The following is a 16,296-nucleotide window of genomic DNA, read 5'->3' as shown; positions in this document are numbered from 1 at the left end:
CGTTTATCACTGAACTGCTGCCGGGGAGGCTGAGGCGGTTGCGGCGGCGGTTGTTCCGCGTGCAGTCGCCGATTCATCGTTGTTACCGTCGTTGTCGTGGCTGCAGCTGTTGATGTTGTCGTTTGGCTCTTCCGAGCGTCGTTCGACCGATAGTATCGCGCTGACACACAGAAAGGAGTTGATGCTGGCTGATGACGGGTGGCGATCATCATGGCGATGATGATCGTTATGGTGATGAAAGTATTGCTGATGATGGCGATGATTGTCGCATCGGCAGTATTGTTGGCGAGGGCGTGCAAGGGACCTTACGCTCTCATACCAGCCTTGTGCTCAAACGATGTTATAAAGACGGAAAAATCGTTGGCAGACAGGAACTACTGCGGGAAGTTCACTCTAACAATAGACGAGGGGGAAAGAGGTCAGCGCGGTGGGTCATTTCCCAGCGGAAATCACCGAGTTGTGAAGACTTGCGGGGGCAGACGGGCCGCACACATGGAATTGCTTTAAAGCTTCACACATCGAAGCTACCTCGTGGAACACCACGAGCGTTAAACTCCTCTGTGGTAAAGTAGTTGATGCTAGAATTGCTAGATACTCGGGCCGTTTGTTACCGAAAAAACCGATGAAAAACCGAACAAGATTCGTGATCTGGTGTTAGCTCAAGCAATGATTTGAAGTGATAAGATTGCTTTGCAGGGCAGTGTAGGCTGGTGTAGATGATGACATATCGTATATGTTATTTGGGCAACTGGGTCGCGCCGATTTTAATTATCATTAACGGAAACGTCGGAGTAATGGTTTGTTGCTGATATCCCTATGAACACCGTAGAGTAAATACAGGGGCATTAAAATTCAGGTGTGCAACATTGTGCAGTCTCATACAAGAATCAGGTAAGTGCTTTCTGCAATATGTATTATCCAATCGGTAAAACCTTATTTTTAGCAGTGATAAGTTTAGTCGCTAAAATGAAGTCACGTACACAAGCTCATGTCGGCGTGGTGATACTATTGAATTCGTATGCGGTAACCCCTCTACCTCATTTACCATTATTGTTCTATCGAAATTAGCGTTTTTGCAACAGAAGCGTATTATTCCACAGCTAATCCGGACGCTCAGTCTAGCGACGCGGTTTTCCAATTATATTTTTGTCCATTGTTTTCCTTGTACATTGACTACAATAAAAATCTCTATTTCTGCCATAATTTTAGGTACGTTCCAACTGTTACGCTTGTGCAATCTCTATTGCAAATATCGGGTACTGTTGAAATATTGACAATAGCCGTCATACGGGCGGAGCGGTGATACAAGTTTTTCGAAGTGTGTGTCGCAGTAAAACGTGAGGTACAAAGCATATAAAAGCAGTGAAAATATGTAATAAGTACGCAATCCGTATACTTCGTAGTTTGGCTAGGAACTACGAAACTGCTGGCATGAAAAGCGTTTATATAGAATTGGTGTAGCTGGCCCCTATTCGCCGGAAATGTTCAGGCTCAAATTTGCCCTTAGGCTAGACGCGAAAAGGCTACGCCTTACCGAATTCATTGTAAGTAATAGAAATTCCTTTAGAATCCGCGACAAAGTTGGCTCTGAATTTCCACTGACGGTTACAAAAGGATGCGTTATTTCGACTTATTTTTGATGGGACGCATCAGTCTGTAACGTTTTCTTCTAGCCTTTGGGATTTGTGGCCTGTATTGAAGCAAAGCTAACTCTTGGATGTTAGCAACAGTTTTTCCACCTTTGAGAATACGTAATGCATTACAAATAAAAATGTTATACTTAAAAATAATAATCCGAGATTGATTCTATTGACCTGTTTGCGAGACCTTTCCATGCCTCTGCCACTACACAGGTCGCTACACTGCCTAACCTATGATCCACGCAGCTGAGCCGTTAGATTGTTTGATCTAGCAGTATTGTTAACTTCGGCTGTCTCTGTATACAAGGAATGGAAGTATGTACACAGTATGAACAAGATATGATCTGTTTGAGAGGAATAACACACTCAGTGGTACGATATATACTTTCTAATAAATAGTCTTAATACGAATTTAATCTTATATATATATATATATATATATATATATACTGTTATTAAAACGACAGGAAGGTTGTTTCTACCAACTACTGTCTTGTAACACAAAATAATAGACTTCGTAATAACGAGTTTCAATCATTTGGAACATTTTAGTTCGCGTTCGAACATAGCCTAGCTAAATCACTCAAAATACAGATGCTACTTCATCTAGACTTTATTCAGGACGTCTGGCTGCAGAATATTGTCGTCTTTGGTTCAATCTAGACAGCAATGGAAGCAAGCTGCTTGATGTAGAATTTGTGTGAACGCCCATGCCCTTCAAACAAAAACACTTATCGATATTAGATCATTTTTGTTACCACTCATTTTGCCTGATTTTCAGCGAAAAACAATTATAATCCACTTCAGACCACGTCACTATACAGCTGTTAGCGGAGACCCCAAATAATTCAGCGATAATAAAAGTCAAATAGAACAGTTTCAGCACCTGTGATTAGCTATCAGGCATCAAATCATCACCGGTAACGAAAAATTGATCGGAATATGAATTGCAACACAATTTCGGATGGGTCTGGGTATCAAATAATGCTCCGACTACTGAAGCATCGTCCGACAAGGTTATCAGTGTTATTCTATCGTAAACCAGAAGAACTGCAAGGTAAACGTCCCGGCTGAAGTGTTTGAACTGAGGTAAAAACTTCTAGCTCGTAATGTGAAAACCGCACGATAAGATTATACTTGGCTCCAAATCAATAGCCACGCAGCCAACGTTCCCTCTAGTAGAAAAGCATTAATGAAAATCACGAGCAGATTTTAAACAATGTCTAGACGCGTTTACAAATGAATATCCTTTTGACTTTCGAGAAGACGCTTTGCCAGCATTCGTGTCCAGCAAAAAAGAGACCAACTTTAAAGATCAGATAATTAGATGCGGGTATGCCAGGCGCAGGAACGTCTTGCTCGCTACAACTGGCGGCGCATGTACTTTGTAAAACTATAGACTTAATAGTGAAGTTTGAAACGTGCTAAAAAAAAAAAAAATGCTGAATAAACTATAATGGAACCTATTTCCTTTGTTTTTTGTTTAAGGAAGAGGTACGTTCCTAGAACCCCAGAAAAGCTATTATATTTATCGTTTAGTTCGCAGTGACATTATTGATAAATGTTTATTAGCAGCAATATGATAGAAGCTATTCAGATACAAAGGCCTACGCTAAGGCAACCTTTAGCGTGCCCAGTATAAGGAAAAAAAAAAAGAAGTCGAACAAGGACGCTTTCATGTCACGAGTGGATGTAATTGTCCTTCCGCAAAGCAGCAACAACAACATGCAAAATAGGCATTAAAAAAACATTAGAATCAGATCGAGGATGCTGTTCCTGAACTTAGCTATTATTCGTCACTATTGGAATGCATAGATAAAAAGTAATTTGCGATAAACAAGATGTTATTCCAAAGGACTCGCGGAAACAAAAACAATCGTAAACTACTTTATGTAACACTTGCGGAGCGCGGCGACGACTATGTGCTATTGATGACTACTACTATATACATGTAACTGCTAGTGACAGCAAGGATGGCAACAACTTAACAATTATAATATAGAAGGATTAGGGCATTCATGTTGCCAAGCCAAAATTGAATAAGAACAATGAGAGCGCCACCGCCAGAACTGTGCAGATGTTATTCATAGAGGCCAAGAAAACAAATCACTGCGTCGTTTCCCTATTTGAAACGTGTTCTTTCCTTTAAAACTCGTTGTTACCTCGTCCTGTTCTACGAAACCCGATTTCGCTTGCGGCGAACCTCGATTGGTGCTGTTACTGCCTTCCGATTAGTGACTACGTACATGGGGCACGATTTGCAATGCAAATTACTTTTTACCACTTTGATCGTATTGGCAGCATCATCAGCCAGCGCCGCGCTGGCCGAAACTAACGTCAACAACGTCAGTGACGACGAAAGCAAAGGCGTCAAAAATCAAACCGCCGTCCCAATTTGCATTACGATACAGCTCCGGCTACGGATACATGTATGACGATCAATGCTATCCAGAATGACGATGCGGGCTGCAGTGCGAAAATGGCACGGGTGGCCAGTTTCGTCGCTTTTTTTCTAGCCCACAGACGTAAAAAGGTCAGATACTAGCTAGGCTAAGGCCGTCTTTAGGGCTAAAATTAGTTACACTTAGATTTGGCATTTATCTACAAACCGTACGTACGTATAGTACTGTAACCCTAATCACACATTTGTATAGGGGGCAAGTTTGAAAACGAGACGCATTTATGTGACGGACTTACCTAGTCACTTGATATTCAGCAGTTTATCGCAACAAGTAGCATGGCATCTTACGCTAGGAACACGGTTCGTTGCATTTCCGGCGCACGTCGCAGAAACTTGTTCCACCTGCTCATCGGAAGTCGTCAGCGTACGTTTACTCTTCTGCCGAAGTTATGGGGCGGAATAAGATCATCTGAAGCTTGCTAAACACGACCGACGAAATTTAGAGGCGCGAAAGAGATGGACGGCACATCCTTCTCTTCCGACTTTTTATGTTTGGCCACATTGAAGCTGGCTACCTGTGACACGGCAGCCCTCTTAATTTCACTCGTGTGGCCTGGAAACTGAAATCGAGCTGCCTGGCACGTGTATATATAAGCGTGTCCTATTTAGTATATCTAGTAAAGGTTCTGAGTCTTACGCTCGCTGCGTAAGTTACTACGTATTGCCTCCTCTGGCATATATAGGCCTCGCTACTGCACTTGTAGCTAATGTCTTTTGGGTAAAGGTTACGACCATCCGCCACAGTAAGCAAGGTTTTGCTACATATGATGAACGAACAGTCAGTTTCTTTTGTGCCTATGATACTTTGTCGCGGAACGGAACGATTATGTAGAATAAAACAGTTGTGCAAGACATATGTACTTATAATGCTAGTGATATTTCGCACCTCGCTGACCATGTAGTTGGCATCATAAATGGGCGTCAGAAAATAAACAAACGATAAAGCAGTTTATAGTAACTTGTCATAAAACAATTAGTAGCAAGTTCAACAAGCAGAATTACGTTTTAATACACTTTTACATGTTATATTTGGTATTTTTTCGCTAATCTGTCGACGTTTGCAAGTACTGAGTGACTTGGAAAAGACAGAATGGATCCAAGCAAATATAGATTTGTTTGCTTTGTATTCAGATCTCCAGCTCGGATCATTTCAAAGGAGAACGAATATGTATCCATTCAGTTGCAGGCTCTAACATATTGTGTTCGCAAAGGTATTATTCTTTTCTAGGTATAAAACTACGCGGGATCATCTGCTTTCAGCCGCACTTGTTCTATAATGGTCGATCGAGTGTTGTACCATACTACAATTGTGACATGCTGTATATTTTAACAGAATTATTCAATATGAGTCTCTCTTGTGTTTATCGAGTGCGTTTCGCTATTCCACATACACTGGAAGAGTTAGATGCCGTTTTTTATGCTGTTGGCATCTTTCGGACACGTTCAGACGACGCAGGGAGAGAGAGAGAGAGAGAGAGGGAGGGAGGGAGGGAGGGAGGGGGGAGGAGAGAGAGTCACGTGCAGGCTTTTTGTCTTGTCAACCCAAAATATATGTGTTATTCCATTATCAGCTACACATTTGGTACGTGAAGCCCGCAATTATTTATTTCGGCCAGCGGTGGCAGCTCTCCAACCCGTCCGAATTTTCGTGCTTCAGTGACACGCTTTGCATCTCAAATGGGTAGCCCTTTGTGCAGGAAGCTTGCAACTTAAGCTTTCTTTATTCATGAAACGAAAGGACGGGCTAAAACAACGGCTTATCTAGCGTTCATAGGCATCGCCGAGCGTCTATAAATAAGCGCGCGGCTCACAGCTGCAAATTATTATTTTATCGAAACGTAATATAACATATTCGACATTGTGAAAACATGGATAATACGAATGATCATCTAATCCGGAGTATAAGGCTTACAATGTACACTTAAAATAGTTCTGCTTCTTGCAGGATAGAGATGATGCAGAATGTGCACACCGGATCCATACATGAAGACTACACTACATATATGAAAACCCGTTGCCTATGATGTCTATGCCTAAAATGAGAATTTCGGTAATCAAGTGCCGCTATCAGCGCATCGCACTATCTGACACAGCATCACTGTGTAGATAACAGTTAGCCGTGTTTCCACTCTACGATGTAGACATTCCCGATACCGGTAAACTCTACTAGAGTCGGCTCGTATCAATAAGATGGTTTTTATCTCTCGTTTTGCAGCCTAGTTATGAGAAGGTACAATACTGATGAGACGAGATTGGTTTCGTTGAAATATTCCGTCGAAACACATGTCCTATCTTAGAACCATTAGACCCGACTATAACAACCGGCAGTCCTTGTTGGATAGTACCCTCAAAAGACAGCCTAGCCTAGCTCGACGTTCCATTTACAATGCTGCTCTAAACATGAACAAGGGCTGCTTGAGGAAGCAAATGCTCACTGCAATTTAAGGTCCAATACCGCCCCGCTGTGCAGCGTGTATTGTCGCGGTCGCTTCATGGGTTATTCTGCATCAAAGCTTCTATACGTATTCCATAAGTACTATGCGGATCGATACGTAATAGTAGGGGTGTAGGTTTCTTTGAGCGTGTGAGTGCGTGCCTCCCAGGGGACCTTATCGGTGACAGCAGAGCGATTTGGCATCGTTCTGAATAGGCAGGAAGGAGCGTCCGGAAACTGGACGGTGTATTTATAGAGAAGCTTTGATCTTTCGCTATTTGAGTTGAACAGTACGAGGAGGCCTAAAGAGAACCTAGCAAAGCGTTGGCGCTCTTGTCTTGTCAAGCCGGCGATCGGAGTGTTCGAGGCTATATCGGTGCTGCTTGTTAATACCGACTATAAACAGACGATCAACAAGGTTGAGTCCTTTCTCACTGCTGTCGTCGCTATCTGCGCGCGGAGTCCTGTAATCTACGCTGGAGAGCAGCAGCATGCACCATACAATGCATTTTGCCTTCGCATAGAGGTATCGGCTGGCTGCCTCGCAGGAAACGCTTGACAACATCGCTAGTAGCGGCGCTCAGCTGACAAGAGCAGAACGTGGGAACGGGCATTTCTGTTGTAAGAGGGCGAATCATGCGTATTATATATATATATATATATATATATATATATATAAACAACGGATGCAAGTTATCTGACTGGATATGATTGGATATCGTGAGCAATATTGAAATCAGTAGTAATTAATTTAAAACTAATCACTACTGTTGTACCGTCGACAGTTGCCAAAGACTGAAATCTGTCAACATCGTGACATTCGAAAGCTGACGGCGGGCCTAAATAATTTGAGATGTATCTTTCGCTTTCGACATTATGGAATATTATCATATACTAAACACAATGTACACATGGAGCTGTGTTGCATTAAAACTATTTAGGCTTATGTGCTTCAAAGCACTCCAAATAAATAGTATACTTTTGAATGGGGTCGTGTTAGCGTTTTTGTCATTTGCAAGGATCGACTTGCAGATCTACTAGTTTTATCGGTACCTCAAATTTTCGTTCAAGTTTTCGCACAAATTATGAAAATATTTACGTTTGAAGCTTTATGTTATATGAAAAGCTTCTTTCCAGATTCCTATGCTAGATCCGAACGTTTCATTCCTTGATCTGGCTTTCCAATGCGCCTATAATTAGCGAATCACTGATCCATAGATAAGTCGGGCATAAGTTATTTTTTGCTATATAGAAGCTGCTAATTCTATCGAAATTACTCAGGAGCATTTGTGTACAATCAAGCGTACTTTCGACCAAAGTTTGTTCACTAACGTTCACGTCAAAATTGATGGAAAATAACGAAGTTCTTGTACGGGCATGTCATCGCGGACTTCGGAGCGGTTAGCAACTAGTTGTCTCGTCTTCTAATTCCTACCAGGTCGACGGCACGAGAAGTGACGTGAATCTTCTGCAGACATTTATGTTGGAATCTTCACTTGACAACGGTTGAATCTGAAATTTATTTTCTTGTATAAATTAATGGCTTCACTTAGTAGCAGCGAACAATTAAGCTCTTCTGATGCATTTGGTCGGGTTTAACACCAACCCGACCAAATGCATTATACACGACACATTTTACGGTGAAGAAGATCTTTTAAATCACAAGTGACAATTAATAAAAGACGTATCAGCTATTACTTACTCGACTTTTCTGTAGAAACGCAGTACTTATAAATGTCTATAGTACGTAAACTTACTGGAGCATCTTAGTATACTTTTATAGGTTTATTCTATTCGAAAAGCGAAAGTATGCCCATTTTGTCCCAAAATAAATACTACTTAAAATATGGCCGACAGTTGAATTACATTTAGAACTTGAAAAATCATATTGGTTTTGAATTGGGAAAAGAGATAAATGTATAGTAACCACATCGCTATGAGCTCAAAGACGTTTACCTATACAGTAATAAATATACCTTAAAAGAAATTGATGTTTTTTTTTTTTATTACAATTATTATTTTCGCTTACGATAATAATTTTACGGTTACTATTATATATTCTGCTCACACTTTTCCAACAATTTCGATGCTAAACACAGTTAATGCTAGAGTATATTAAATGGTCCACATACCGCTGCGTTCTACGAGAACTTACACTTATTTTACCCCGGGGAAAACCAACCCGGGAAGAATAACATCGTCGTGAAAAGTCAAAGACAACATGAAATTTTCCTTTGTATTTAAATGTAATTTAAAACAACTGCGCAGTTTATAGCTGATTACCATCACCTCGTAGGGCTAATACAAAGCCTCGTCCTTTGTTACGTCCTATTTCGGTTATTTTCAAAAGACAAATTCGTGTGTTTGGCATGCGTCCTTAGCGCGGACATGTTGGCTGATTTGGAGTTATTAAAATTAAGTTTAAGCTTGTTTTCGGTATCTCTATTGAGTTCTTCACGTTAAGCTGCTGATCCTTCTCAGAAGGCCAATAATAGAATCTATCACCATTCGGTAGGCCAGCAATCTATAATTTCAACATATACCGGTATTGCAATTCGTTTGTTCTATCGTTAATTAGGACGGATGAGGCTTCGAGCAACGAAACTTAGAGCAATTCATTGAATTAACGATCCTCGCAACATTTCTAGTGAGTACAAAGGTCAGTAGGTATTGAATCTGCGAAAGCTGACTTAGCTTATATCAGTGTATCATAATCCAGAAGAAGTTTGTATTTACCCTACTGGTTTAGCAAGATCCGTGAAATTGGCAGCTTTCGAGGACTCGGTATTTACGAAGGCTCGCAAGTGACCGAAAAATATACGTTGGAAGCGTTTGCTCGTTCTCAGCTAGGCTCGAGTAATATATGGCTCGAACCCTTGATGCGGATGATGCTGATATCAAACGTTTTTGCGTCTCGCACTTCATAATGTTACGCTTGGCCTATGAACGGCCAATAATAATAATAATAATAATAATAATAGTCTAAGTAAAGCAGTTTGAAGTTTGTTTCGGGCTGTTTTATTTTGACGGCGTCTTACCAACTGAGTTACAAGGTAGAGTAATGGGCCTAGAGACTTGTATGCGCTCCGAAGCGGAGAAGCCATCAGTTACACAGTACGATAACATTTACCGCTACGCTCAGCTGAGTCTAAAATTTCTACAATGTTTTCTTAACAATCGATTGCCGTAAGCAAGTGATAAAGCCTTTTATTATTATATATATATATATATATAAGTAACTTTATAACAAGAAAAAAGGATAATGATATAAATGTCAATACTTTTAAGAAGAGGGACTATCGACCGGACCTGTATTAGTCATATATACGTAAATGCTAGCTTCAAACGATAAATTCAAAGATGTCTACCGATAGCAATAATCCAAAACGAACTGCCATACGTTTTGCCAAGAAAAAACCTGCGAAATCCACATCTTAAAAGGGAGCAGTTCTCAACTACTAACTTAGTACAGTTTAACAAGCGCTGTTGAGCTTTACTTTAGTGTGCCCATAGACTTTGCAAAGCCTGATGTTTTCATTCATCTGCATTTTGATTTCAGGAGACGCGAGCTGACAAAAAGCGGATAGAAAATGTCCAGTTAGCCATGCGATCTTCCGCGTCTATTCTGACCATTTTCCTTTCCTGTGCATTAATTTACTGCAGCACCTTATGGGCATTCAGCCACTGCCAATATTTTTCTAAGGATGATAATTATCCTGGTGAGCCCGCTCATAGTAGCAACATACTATATACGCCATATGGAATTATCAGCGGTCGGACATCGCTTGTTCGTGGAATGGCGGTGCAGAAATATTTGGGCATTCCATACGCCCAGCCGCCCTTGAAGAAGCTGCGCTTCAAGAAGCCCAGGCCATTGCCGTGGAAGAAATCTCGTTATATTCAAGCTACATCGATGGGCCCATCCTGTCCTCAGACATCGTACTATTTCGACGAGCTTCGAAATAACAAAGATCTTCACGTTAACGAAGATTGCCTGTACTTGAATGTGTGGACGGCCCAACTGAAGCCACCGCAACCCGTTCTCGTGCTCATACATGGCGGCTTTTTTACACATGGAGGCAGCGAGTCACCCGCCCTTGATATGAGCCAGTTAACTATTCGAGGCGTTGTCTGCGTATCGTTCAACTATCGACTGAATGCGTTTGGTTTTCTTTACGCTGGCACCCCGCGAGCTTCGGGCAACATGGGTCTCTACGACCAGCAATTGGCATTACAATGGATCAAGAAACATATAGGATACTTTGGAGGAGATCCTAATCGCATTACAGTTATTGGACAAGGAGCTGGCGCTGTCGCTGCAGCCTACCAACTACTTAACCCCGTTAGCCAGAAGCTATTCAAACGGGTAATTCTCCAATCCGGTAATCCGTTTTCTATTATGGGCCTCAACCAACGTTCTGTCGCGTCGACGCGAACGTACACGATCGCTAAGCGTCTAGGCTGCTCGAAAGAATACAGCACCCCCCATAATGTAATATCGTGCATTCTGTCTAAGGACGCCGGACAAATTTCCAAGGCCGCTGAACTAGAGTTCACGCGTGGACAGCTTTCACTGATGCCACTCATTGAAACGGAAAGCCTTCTCAAGAAAAGCAAACAAATGAAAAACGTCGAAGTACTAATGGGCTTTGCCAAAAATGAGTTTGCCGATTCACTGTTCTATGCGGGGTATTTTGACGCTGGAGAGGACATTCTGCCGGGCGATGTCAAATATCTTGTCGGCCTCTTCTACGGTAATCCATTTATCTATGTTGCTTACATCCCAAGTAGGTAATCTAACGCGTTACGTGCATATGACAACATTTGCGCTTTGGTCCCACTGACAAATTGAGCAAATCGTGTGTGTTACACTGGACTGGATTTCATTTTCCAACTAATATTTCAAGCTGTTTCTAAGCCACTCTCGTTTATTCCATATTTAAGGTACGTTCTTTCGAGCAAACGCAGTTCCCGTCCTTCGGTACTACTTCCGCGACGCCGTAAACTCAACCGAACTGATACGATCTGGGGGTCATGCTATCTCCGATGGATTGCTCATATGTCCAGGGAACGAATTTGCGGAGGAGTTAGCTAACCTTGGCGCCAAAGTCTATTATTACTCATTCGACCACGAGTCAGCATTTACTCGCAAAGAATTTGGAGTAACTTCCGCCGAGGAAGCTTTATATTCATTGGGATCCCTCCATGGCATTATGGGTGCACGACTAGGACCCTCGTTGAAAGACCTTCAATTCGCCGATGACATGTTGGATCTGATCGCCACTTTTGTGTACTACGGACGGGCGTACTCGCCAAAAGCAAATACAGACTGGCCTACCTATAGTGCGGAAAGGCCGTACATTGCAAACCTCAAGCAGAACATCACGATCGGATACGGACCCCGCGCGGACGAGTGCAACTTTTGGTCATACTTTTGGAATAACTACGATGCCTCAGTGGGCCGAAGATACTCGCACGTCATTCTCGGATAAAGTCAACCTCAGAATAATCTGGATTAAACGCGGTACAAGATGGTTCATTATGGCAGCTCTCATAATCTAGTATATACTTTAAATTATATCTACGCATATTTATGAAAATAAATTGTCGTTCTAGGTACCTTGAGTGAGCTGCATTTTTGCATTTTACACTATAGAAGTATATGGACTAGATGAGTCGATCTACTGAGTAGAATTGTTTTGTGACAGGGGCTGAGGCTTCTTTTAAGCTCGTATCAGCGTAATATCTTCGTGTGAGCTTAGTGAATGCGTTCTGTCAGGAGATTCCCTTTTCCATATGACTGAGATAAAACAGACTCGAATGCAGTCTATACACGTAGAACCATGACTGACGAAAGTTTCTAATCTGAACGAGCTGTCTATCTCGACCCACAGTTCTGTTCATAATTCAACTAATATGTCGCGATGAACCCTACGTTCAAGCGGGTCTCCCTAGTCCGATTCGACCTGGTAATGATGACGCGGGCTTTGATATGAAGCCTCGACTCATAAATCCAGTACCACATGCGGCGGTTCGAAGCGAAGTATCAAATAGGTCTGCGCTAGGAGAGTTCACACGCGTTACTCGATCTCCGTGAAATACGTTTTGACTTTGCAGCTCGTACGCTTCGCACGAAACTGTCGGGCTTCGCCTTTCAGGTCCGCCTTCTACTTTATTTACCGAGTCGGTTGATTTCTCTTTATTAATTCGACTATTTCGTTGACTCCCAATAGTGGTCTTTCGGGGCGCTTCATAAGCCGCTTCTGAACGCTATGTTATTTCTTAGTTCTCCGATTTCTGCCTTCTAAACAGTTGAAGATTCCAGAAATCGACGTTCAGCGTATGGCTGAGCGCAGCTCGCGGCTCCGCCTGGCGAACACATGTGATAAACGACCATCGCACCATGATCACCAAATGAGTGAGTGACAACTTTCCTGTGATTCGTCACGCCCCGGACAGGGTCGGCACGCGGTGCGCATTCGCGTACCAAGTGTCCGACACTGGTTCATCTTAAGCAACCGCTTTGGCTGTTGTTGTCTGCAAATGCGCATCATCGCTGATTCCAGCTTTTGTCGGCTGACTCCAGCGGGTCTCGCGTTTCATCCTCGGAACGGAATGACAAAAGGCCCCGTCGACCCCTGTGCCGGTACGATCATGTTCATAAACTCTTCTGTACTGCAGAACTAAGCAAATATCATCCGCAGACTTCGAGAGTAATAACCATCCTCGAAACTACAAGCTGTATATCATCAGCAGCGATGTACTCATGCTGATTCCCAGAACATCCGTTGCAATAGTCGTCATGTGGGGCGCAGCGGACTAGGCCGCTTCAGAGCCACCCATCGCGATCGGCTCAGCTAGCAAATAACATGTACTAGTGGCACAATTAAGTCACAGGAAGTTCGCCAGTCGTCGAGCGACCGCGAATGTACTTCGAAAATCTTTCTGTTCTTTATGTGTTTCTCGAACGTCAATGCGAGTAGGCGAAGACAGGGCCGTCGACAATATAGGTTAAGCTCGCGAATTTCGCTAGAGGCTACCGCCCTCCCCGGTCCTGTTTTTGACTCTGCTAATTTAGCTTAGATTATACAATTTTCCAATTGGTTTCTGTACGTGCATGTCATACATGTATGCTTGGAGTGGGTTGCGCCCGCGCAGGCTGGAACGAAACGAAATATCTCGTAAGCAACCATTTTCGCGATAAGGGAAATACAGTCTATTCCGATAGTGTTCAAAACAACAATACATGCATTTATAAACAATGGCAGGCATTGTAGGTGTCCTATTGGACGGCCGAATGAAGGACAGGGCGCGTGAGAGACCTGTTGATCAGTTTGTAGCTGGACAACCAGGCCATGTTTGGTATAAATACAGAGTCAGCTGACGATAGGTAAAAAATGTTATTCACCACACCCCATCCTATACGCCAACAACAAGAAGATCATAGTTCTGAAGTAAGTCAAATGATCACTTCGAGGAAGCATCGTCTCCGGCAACGACGTTCATCAACTAAACTTGAATACACGAAGGTTAGTTCTATAGGATGCATATAGGATGAACGATTAGCTACAGGCAAGAAGGGGGTTTTCATCGTACGTGAAAGATCTTCGGCCATGGCTTGCTTCTTCCTTCTACTGCTTGGCGAATCCTTTCGCTTACAAACAACGGGACTGGTTTATCGCTCATGTGAACATCAAAAGCGGACGGACCGACGCACGGACTCGACGTGAAAGCTGCCGGCCGTTCTATCTTCGTTTACTCCTTTGGTGTGAGGTGTCTGTCTCGCGAATCCGGCAACACGTGACCGGTTTTACTGAACGAAGACCGATCTTAGTCTTCGCGTTGAGAGCTTATTTACGAGATGACGGGAAAAACTACATGGAAATACGGTGCATACAATAACTCATGTACACATATAGCCCAAAAAGCGTAATGTGTATAAATGACACGGGCCATGCCTCAAATACGGTACATGTGCTCGCGCCATTGGGATGGTGCACACTCTGCTGTTACACGTAGGAGCTTAAGTGCGTTCAATCAGTGCAGAACTCACCAATTTGAAAAAAGAAGCGACATTAACAAATTCAGAGGATTATGGAACGTCGCCGTTCTGTTAGGTAGTGATTTTGCCGGGTCCGTGATAAGATCTCCATTTGCCACAGGTTGTTTCTGGGGTCAGTCGCTATGAACCAATAGGTTCGAAGACGAGCGCATACTTCGACAATTTTAACGCACTTAGCCCGATCTCAAACTGTGAGCTCTGCTGTGTTTTTGCTATGCTTGTACGCTGCTTAGAGGAATCGCATACCACACCACGAGCCACAATCGGTTGCGGTAGAGACTCGATCTGCGATCTTAACGCTGATAACTAGCTCGCAGACCCAGCTCGGCTCTTAGACTTTCTAAATGTCTTCACACGAGAGGCTTAACCTCGACATCGACCGTACCTACAATAGGCGAAAGCAAGCAAGGGGGGAGAGGCTGGCAGGAAGAAAGCAGTGCACAAAATATATGTCTCTTGTTGGGAATTAGGGGAAATTATTTCGGACAAGAAACATGATGCATGTAACGTGTGACGTATATATTCAGTTATAGCTATTTACTTAGGTGCACAGCGATGCATTTCAGTTGAACTTAGACTGGATTGAAGTCTATGAAAGCAATAATGGGTTACCCAACGAATCGCCCGCCATCTTGTTATTGTGGATCTGTTTTTCCTTATATACAATTAACATCTGGCCGACATAATGTTATGAAGAATGGTTGAATTCTTAGCCACTTTCAATAGTTTCATCTAAATTGCAATAACACTTGCTTTTATTGGGGTGCGACAAAACGTCAGATGCCCGTTCCTCATAACACACAATAACCACTTTATGTTTCGCGTTTTTATGTGATCTTTGATTGTTGATTTAATGTTTATCCTGCAGCTTGTTGCGCATAAAAACATACTAGCATACGACTACAGTCACTTTATGAATGTCGTAAAGAGTAACTGTTTAGATCGCGTGGAGCTTTTTTCCACGTTGTGCTTTTGCTTGGAACAATGCCGGTAATATCAAATAGATAGACAATCTGTTGGTACTTGCCTTGTCGTATCAACCCTTACTCTTGCTTAACGCATCTGAATGATAATATACAAATATTGTGAAGATAAATACTGGTAAATCTTTCCATAGCTACATTCGACTCTATGACTAATCCATGTTTTACCTATCCTGAGTAGGGGAGCTTTTCGTTGGCGTTACTTGAAACACCTTCCCGCGATTGGCTTCGAACTTTGACGTCCAACTGACAACCGATTAGCCCTAACTTTGTATTATCGTTAGATAACGTTGCCTAATTGTCCGTTCGTTCGTTTTCTGTCCTACTGTTATTTGCTTCATCAGTTTCTGCTATACGTATAGAAACTCGAAATATTCTCGCTGTTTTCTTTTGACCGATTGCGTCGTCGTTGTTGCGATAGCAAAACAGAGATAAGTAGACAACAGAACAAAATGTCAGGCTTGCGTGTAGATCCACCCTATGGACGGACACCTGGGGCACATTCTTGCTTTCGCAGTCACCTTTGCCGACTTGCCTGCCGCCTCGGGATCTATCCGCTCTGCTCCCACGCACTGTTGACGCTATTGCCATAATCTGTCACTTCTGGTCGAATTCTAGCTTTCTTTCGATCTAGCCTTTCATATAATTCGCGTCCTGCAGAGTCCTAGGAATGTTTCTCCGAGTTGGTTGTTTACCTGACGCAGCAACTCTCGACA

General features: G+C 42.7%; 1 protein-coding gene across 1 annotated transcript; it reads left to right on the top strand.

The window, feature by feature from the left end:
- Positions 1-349: 349 nt before the first annotated feature.
- Positions 350-12,160, top strand: LOC111266802 (cholinesterase). Its single transcript, XM_022844585.2, has 3 exons — positions 350-891; positions 10,095-11,289; positions 11,480-12,160. Exons 2-3 carry the CDS (start codon positions 10,140-10,142, stop codon positions 12,025-12,027), a joined length of 1,698 nt encoding a protein of 565 aa, XP_022700320.1. The 5' UTR covers positions 350-891; positions 10,095-10,139; the 3' UTR covers positions 12,028-12,160.
- Positions 12,161-16,296: the final 4,136 nt, after the last annotated feature.

Source organism: Varroa jacobsoni, unplaced genomic scaffold (assembly GCF_002532875.2).
Source record: "Varroa jacobsoni isolate VJ856 unplaced genomic scaffold, vjacob_1.0 scaffold_1117, whole genome shotgun sequence".
Lineage (NCBI taxonomy): Eukaryota > Metazoa > Arthropoda > Arachnida > Mesostigmata > Varroidae > Varroa > Varroa jacobsoni.
Note: the sequence above shows the minus strand (reverse complement) of the source record. Positions and strands in the feature narration are given on the sequence as shown.